Source organism: Varanus komodoensis, unplaced genomic scaffold (genome assembly GCF_004798865.1).
Source record: "Varanus komodoensis strain SLA01 unplaced genomic scaffold, ASM479886v1 scaffold6_2, whole genome shotgun sequence".
Classification (NCBI taxonomy): domain Eukaryota; kingdom Metazoa; phylum Chordata; class Lepidosauria; order Squamata; family Varanidae; genus Varanus; species Varanus komodoensis.
The window spans coordinates 4,491,692-4,499,760 of record NW_025336346.1 but is presented as its reverse complement, the minus strand read 5'-3'; the positions used below and the strand labels follow the sequence as shown (position 1 = coordinate 4,499,760).

Sequence of the window (8,069 nt, the reverse complement as noted above, 5' to 3'; positions counted from 1 at the left end):
ACATTGTAGGAATCAGTGAACTAAAATGGACAGGAATGGGTGAATTTAATTCAGGTGACCATCAGGTATACTACTGCGGGCAAGAATCCCTCAGAAGAAATGGAGGAGCCTTCATAGTCAATAAAAGAGTAGGAAAAGCAGTACTCGGATACAATCTCCAAAATGACAGAATGATCTCAGTTCGAATCCAAGGCAAACCATTCAACATCACAGTAGTCCAAGTCTATGCCCCAACCACTGGTGCTGAAGATGACCAGTTCTATGAAGGCCTACAACACCTTCTAGAATTAACACCCCAAAATGATGTCCTTATCATCATGGGCGATTGGAATGCTAAAGCAGGAAGCCAAAACATAACCAGAATAACAGGCAAGTTTGGCCTTGGAGTACAAAATGAAGCAGGGCACAGGCTGGTAGAATTTTGTCAACAGAATACGATGGTCATAGCAAACACTCTTTTCCAACAACCCAAGAGACGACTCTACACATGGACATCACCAGACAGTCAGCACAGAAATCAGATTGACTACGTGCTCTGCAGCCAAAGATGGAGAAGCTCTATACCGTCAGTAAAAACTAGACCAGGAGCTGACTGTAGCTCAGGTCATGAGCTTCTTGTTGCAAAATTTAGCCTTAAATTGAAGAAAGTAGGGAAAAGCACTAGGCCACTCAGGTATGACCTAAATCATATCCCTGATGAATATACAGTAGAGGTTAAAATAAATTTAAGGAATTAGAGCTTCTTGATGCAGGTGAAGGAGGAGAGTGCAAAAGTTGGTTTGAAACTCAACGTTAAGAAAACTAAGATCGTGGCATCCGGTCCTCTCACTTCCTGGCAAATAGATGGGGAAGAAATGGAGGTAGTGACAGATTTTATTTTCCTGGGCTCCAAGATCACCACAGATGGGGACTGTAGCCAAGAAATTAAAAGACGCTTGCTCCTTGGGAGGAAAGCTATGGCAAGTCTAGACAGCATACTAAAAACCAGAGACATCACCCTGCCAACAGAAGTGCGTATAGTCATACTTTGGCCACCTAATGAGAAGGAAGGACTCCCTGGAGAAGAGCCTAATGCTGGGAACAACAGATGGCAAAAAAAGAAGGGGGCGGCAGAGAATGAGGTGGCTGGATGGAGTCACTGAAGCAGTTGGTGTGAGCTTAAGTGGACTCCAGGGGATGGTGGAGGATAGGAAAGCCCGGAGCAATGTTGTCCATGGGGTCACGATGGGTCGGACATGACTTCGTGACTAACAACAACAATTAAAACAAATGTGAAATGGTGCTCCATTCAGGGCATATGTCGGTTTTTAAATTCAAACAGTTTTTTAAAAAATTTAACAGTAAGTTGAAGTATGTTTTTTATATTAAATGGTCCCTACTTAGGACCTGTCCATGTTGTAAGCCGCCCCGAGGCTTCGGCGAATGGGGCGGCATAAAAATGTTTTAATAAATAATAAATAAATAAATAAATTGTCTTGCCTTGATTCTAATTCACAGAAGCACTTCAGATAGCACACAGTTAAGACTATTGAAGTTATTAAGCACATAGTTAAACTATAGAACTTATACCAGAAGATTTATTGATGACCACCAAGTTGGACAGCTTTAAAATGGGATTAAATAAAGCTACCAACTAGCAAATACTACAGGTTACTAGAACCATTATGAAGGATCATGAATGCGAAGGATCATTTCCTGCTTATTGGTCTTCTCACAGGCATTTGGTTGGCCACTGTGAGTCCTGAATCCTGGACTATACAGGGTTCTTTGCTCTGACCCAGCATGGCACCTGTGTTTTTAGCATCCTTGTTTAAGTTTATCTCCTTAGAAAAATGTGGGGAAAACTTTTTTTTAACTGCAGATAAGAAAGAGGAGGACCTACTTGTATGCGAGTGCTCCTGCAAAGTGCTTTTGAATATAAGTGTCCATTACAGGTCGAAAATGAAAATATTTGCTGTCACGCAGGAGATTTATGATGAACACCTGAAGGAGAAGGAGAAAGAGTAAACCACAACTAAAGACATTAATCACCAACCAATATATTAATAAACACAGGGTAATAAGCAATTAAAATTAATTTTCCCTTTATTTACATTCCTCCTGACAACTGCAGTTTACAATTCTATTCTCACTCACTGCATGTTCCTGATAGGTGTATTAGTTCAAATTTCCTGTTTATACTTATGTATCTTTCATCTTGTACTCATCTAAAATGTCCATCAATAGTAATAAATTGAACAGGAATGAAAAAATGGAATTGTGAGTATCTATTATGTTCCAGAAGTGGAAGTGCAATCAGAAGTGGATTAACTCCTGCCAGAGTCAGAAAGAAGAGCTTAAAATTCAGATATCAGAAGGAAAAGCTGACTGACATATAACTCCAGTGTTCACACACATTTAATTCCTTGTAGGCACTTGCATGAATGCTCAGTGTGCTCCCAAAACAGATTCTTCACACATCCCTAATCTAATTGGAAAGGTAATCACAAAAAAGCATGCTGTATCTGTAAGCATCTATAACTATTGTTCTTTGTGAGTGGTCATTTGTGCAGTCACACACATATAGGCTATGTGCCTGTGTAGGGCCTGCCTTCAGAAAGTTTCTATAATTAAGAGAGTTTTCATGGGAACCCCTCCCCCATCCCCAGGATCAATATATTAAACAAGTTCCCACCCATTTCTTGCATATTGAGCAATTATATCACTATATGAGACTCAAGTGGGGACAGTGGGTGAGAATGGTAAAATGTCAGTACTTGACAAACATCCAGTGTATGGAACATTGATTTAATTGGAGTTGGTGGGGAAGAAATAATGGCTGGCAGTAAATGTCCTAATTAATATGAAAGTCTGAAACAACTGTGAGAAGAAAGGCATCTTCAGGATGCAGCACAAGGAATAAAAGGTATAAAGGATCCACTTTGAGGTGCACTCTCAGTGGAATGGTGGGTTGATGTAATCACAACCAGTAAAACCATTTTCCATGACAGCAGGCATAAGTCAGTTGTCACCACAGGCTCTATTTCTTTGTAAGGGCTTGTATGATGACAGAGAGGCTCCAATTTGGTGTTAGTGAATAAGTTAGTGTGGTGCTATTTGAGATCCCCTGAAGACAGTACAGAAAAAACTGATGAACCCTGAACTGGTATGTGAAAGGCTGAAATTGCTGCCAAGTAGACAGATATGGATGACATTTTTAGTTACCGTTGGATGGAATAGTATTTCTTATGATACTGAGTGGTGGAAGGGTGACAAACTCAGTCCTGTATCCCCATTCCAAAATAGACAGGACCCTAGCATCCAGTGTTACTTTTTCCCATGTGGAAAGGGAGAATGACAAACAGCAGTCATGACCAGGGTATGGCAAGAGGGGCCAGTATGAGAACAAGCCAAGTGGATGCCTGTCAGTGTCTTTAGACTTTAGAAGCAAGTCCTTTTATTATAGCTTAACAGGTTACAAAACAATATAAATCAAATTAGCATTCTTTTTGAGATGTAGGAGAAGCATCTGCCCATGGCAAGAGTTGACTCCAAACTGAAACATCCCCTCCATACTTCCCTTTCAGAAAGATTCTGACTCCATTCTGCTGCTTGAAGGCTAGGCAGTGGGAACGTTGGGCACTTTTTAATTGGTCTGCTCACTTTCCATGACATCTCCTTTCAGGGTCAAGCAATTCCTGCTCAAGCTCCCCACCTCCAGTTCTGAAATGTCTCCTTCCTTTTCCAAGGCAGACTGGTCCTTACGCTCTGTCTGAGAATCTTCGCTAGGTAACTTTGAAATTGCCAAGTCATCTGCTCACCTCTGCCCTCACACCTCCTTCTCAGAACTGTATGAATCTATTTGAGCAGACGGTGTGTGAGAACTAGGCCACCTCTCTGCAAACAGTTTAATTAGACAAATTCATGGAGAGTAGAGCAATCAATGGCACCTGGTCACGATGGCTCTCTATTACCACCAGTATCAGTAATATATAGGGGCCTATTGCACTCCTGTCATGCCTGTGGACTTCCTACAGTTAAGTGACAATTGTGGGAATAAAATGTTAGACCAGAACAGTCTTTGGCTTGCCCAGTATGCCTTTTCTTCCTTTTCTACTTGGAATGGGAAGTCCAAACACTGTGAATTATCTAGGGGGAGGGTAATGATCAGAATATATCTAATCCAACTTGGAACCATGTTCCTAGGATGCTCATACTTCTCTGCTCTAAAAAAAGTTGCAGAAAGTGCTGGCTAGACACTGAAGTGAATCTGAAGGGTCAGGATGTTGTCTAGAGAGCTCATAGTGATGAGTAGTGAATGCCAAGGGAAAAATAAATGTCCCATGTAGGAAAGCCTTTGCTTATGAGAACAGGCAACAGTCCTTCAAAGAATAAGATCTTATTTCAAATTGTTGCTAAGGGTCACCATTTAAAAATTAACAAGAGAAGATACATGTGGCATGAATGCAATGTCTTGAAAATGAAATCACTGCTATGCATATCAAGCTCAGGAAAGCATGAGTCATGAATAACTGAACAAAGCAATGTAAGCCATAGCAGTATGACAGCTGGTTGAAAATGTAGAGGACTATGGAGGATTAGGGAAAAAATACAACCTCCAGAAGTTTCACCAGGCAATGGAAAATAGTAAAGCTGACTTGAATTTCACCAGGCCACCAAGAAGGGACATAAACCTACATCTCCCACATGCTCTTGAGTGTGGTCTGCTGATAAAATTACTAATGCACACAGCCATAAGCACCATGGGAAAAATGGAGAAAGGGAAGATAAAAGTATTTATTCATGAAACGTGTGTTGTACTTACTAGAGACTGAAAAACCAGCAGTCCATATTTTTCTGTGTTGTCATCCAAAATCACAAACAATGTGTCCAGGATATCTTGTAGGAACTAGAAGATTCATATAATATTGCCTTATAAAGAATTCTATCAAAACAGGCCATTTGATAGCTTGCAGTACAGTCCTATTCATATCTACTCAGAAGCAAGTCCCACTGAGTTCAATGGGGTTTACTCCCAGGTAGATGCACATAGGATGATAGTTTTGTTCACATTATGTGCAGAAGTATTCAGGACTATCCCTAGTACTGAAAAGGAAAAAAATATTTAGACACATAACAAGACCATGCATAGTATTGTTTCATTATAATTATCTGGACATTTTCAGTGACTGCAACTGCATCCCTCACCATGACTTTGCTACACCATTGTTACTGTCCAACAATATCTGGATAGCCACAAGTTGCCCACTCCCATTCTATGTAAACATGGAAACAAAGATGTTCAGTGAACAGTAATTATCCCTACTCCTATTATATCATATGGGGGTATTCTTTCTGATGTGGTTTAATCAAACAGTCATACTATATGCCTTGCAGTTTGAGGAAGGACACCTCTGTACCCTTGTCCAAAAGTAGGGGTTTGGACTGGCTTCATTCCTAAGAGGTGATCAGCTTTTTATTATTAACAGAGAGAGCACATAAGCATTCAAGTGTATAGTTTCATAAAGAATATGAAGAAAAAGGGATGGCAAGGAAACTAGACTTCACTGAAATGAAGGAAGCAGTTGATATACATGGCCAACATAATCTAATGAACTGCTGTTTAATTTTAATAAAAGCTTATCTATTGAATTTATTTATTTATTTATTTATTAAAACATTTCTATGCCGCCCCTTGCCAAGGCCTCGGGGCGGCTTACAACATCGAATACAAAATACATTAAAACAATGACAATTAAAATATATACAGTAAAATAAACAGAGAGAGGCCTTGGCAATCTACAGCTTCTGTAGATTTAATTTATCTTTGAATGCAATATGAAAAGACTTTGCGTAAACTAAATGTTGAGCAATGTATATGAATCACTGATTACTCTTATTGTTCCTTTTTTAATTTTAAGAGGCCCATGAACAATGCCAAAGTACTTTGGCAGTAAACTTCAAGAATGGCCTAAGTGCACCATTCTATGGAGACAACTGTAACCTCCCAAACTTGGAGGCTACACTCAACCAATACAGAATGGGAAGCATGGCAAAGGCAATCTTCACTTCCTTGCTCCTCTCACCATTTTCACTAGCAATAGCTTCTCATCAGGAGAGGGAAGGAGCCTGGTATAGCTTCTGGATTTCTAGTGTCCTGGCCACTACAGTCTCCACCTACCTCTGCTGCCCCCTTTAATCACTTTCTGGAGTCACTCTCATCAGAGGGCACTTTCCTGTCCTCAGAGGGCAGCTGGCATGGTTTTTTCTGTGTTTGCTGTGAGTGGAGGGGAAGTAGGATCGGAGGTTTGATTCCCAGCTCTGAAGCTTGGAATCCTATGGTCCCTCATCAGACAATAGCTCAGGGTGATAGGATTGTCCCCTCTGTGCTTTTGGTGAATACCCATACTTATGCCCTTTTCAGTTATTTAGCTGCATGACTTGCCATTTATTACTATATGCTGGTAAATATCAAATGACACAATCATGGCTGGTATTCAATAGAAAATCTGGATAATTTTCAAAGACACAACTTCATTTCCAGCATTCATTAGCAAGTATCATTTACAAAGGTTAATTTGGAAATGCCCAAAATAATGAAAAAGGATTCAGATTTCTGTATTATGCCTTAGCCCTTTTCAAAATGGCAAATTATTCTAAAAAAGGAATGGCTGAAAATATTTTTCCATCACATTCTGAAAAAAACTAAAATATTATGTCACAGTATTATTAATACTAATATTAAAAAGGTAAAGGTTTCCCCTTGAAATTAAGTCCAGTCATGCCTGACTCTAGGGGGCGGTGCTCATCTCCGTTTCCTAGCCGAGGGAGACAGCATTTGTCCGCAGACAGTCTTCGTGGCCATGTGGCTGGCATGACTGAACACCAAAGTGCACGGAATGCTGTTACCTGCCCACCAGAGTGGTACCTTTTTATCTACTTGCATTTGCATGCTTTCGAACTGCAAGGTTGGCAGGAGCTGGGACGGAGCAACGGGAGCTCACTCTGTTGTGCAGATTCGAACCGGCAACCTTTCGATCTACCAGCCCAGCAGCACAGCGGTTTAAACCACTGCGTCATCTGCAGTTCATATTAATATTAGTATATGTTTTAATAGTTTTTAAAAACTATAAAAAGGAAGTCTCATTTGCGACTTTTGGTTGTGACTTTATAAATAAATACTACCTTATTTTATTCAGTTTTCAGACAGTTCTTAATGACCACTAAAAACTACAATGCATGCATGATGTTCTCTTCTTTCTTAATCTAATACCTAGTAGTACATCCTCTGAGCTTGTTTCTGTAAGCAGAAGTGGCAGAGTGGGCAAACTTGAAGTATAGTGATATTAAGTCACAGTTTTTGCATTACTAGAAGTTGCCAGAGGAAATGGCAGCAAGAGATGCAAATGTGCAGCAGCCCCAAATCTTCCATCCCATATAGTTCCAGCTTTATTCTCATAAACTGACAGTATGCTGTTTGTACAGTACCTCTTGAATGTGTGGTGAAGATAATCATTCCTGCATTTATTTATTTAGAGAAGATAATCAGTCAAAGTAATCTTTTTGGTTTTTTCCTCAGTCACAATAGCAATTGTTAACATGTCTGACCAGACTCAGTACCTTAACAATTTCTTCACCACTGACGTGCCTCAGTCTTCCTAAGATGTCCATTACACGATCTGGATAAGCTTTCCATTTCAAGAGAGCAAGCAGATCCACTGAAAATTATATAAAAATGGGTATATAGGGAATAAACTAAGACTCATTATTGCTGAGGAAATTAGCATAAAGTAGAATTATGAGAAGTCTGCAAATAAATGTTAACTATTGCCAGTTGTTCACGGAGATAGATTAGTAGGTTAGCAACAGTTAGATCAAAAAGGACTGCAATCCTAGGAATATTTACTTGGGAATAAATCCCTAACAAAGTGATACACACTTCTGACTAACTTGCATAGGATTATTTCACACAAATGTATACATAAGCACAGGAATAATACTATCACAATATAACATTTTTTGAACTGATTGGAAATTTTATATCTATGCTTAATTTTTATTTATTTATTAAAACATTTTTATGCCGCCCC

General features: G+C 39.6%; 1 protein-coding gene across 1 annotated transcript in view; it reads right to left on the bottom strand.

Annotated features, from left to right (window-relative positions):
- Positions 1-8,069, bottom strand: part of DOCK3 (dedicator of cytokinesis 3) — a 283,802-nt gene that overhangs the window by 125,647 nt on the left and 150,086 nt on the right. Inside the window, exons 19-21 of the mRNA XM_044451471.1 lie at positions 7,600-7,697; positions 4,805-4,888; positions 1,883-1,983 (exon numbers count right to left, since the gene is read on the bottom strand). Of these exons, the coding sequence (XP_044307406.1) occupies positions 1,883-1,983; positions 4,805-4,888; positions 7,600-7,697 (283 nt within the window). The remainder of the gene's footprint in view (positions 1-1,882; positions 1,984-4,804; positions 4,889-7,599; positions 7,698-8,069) is intronic.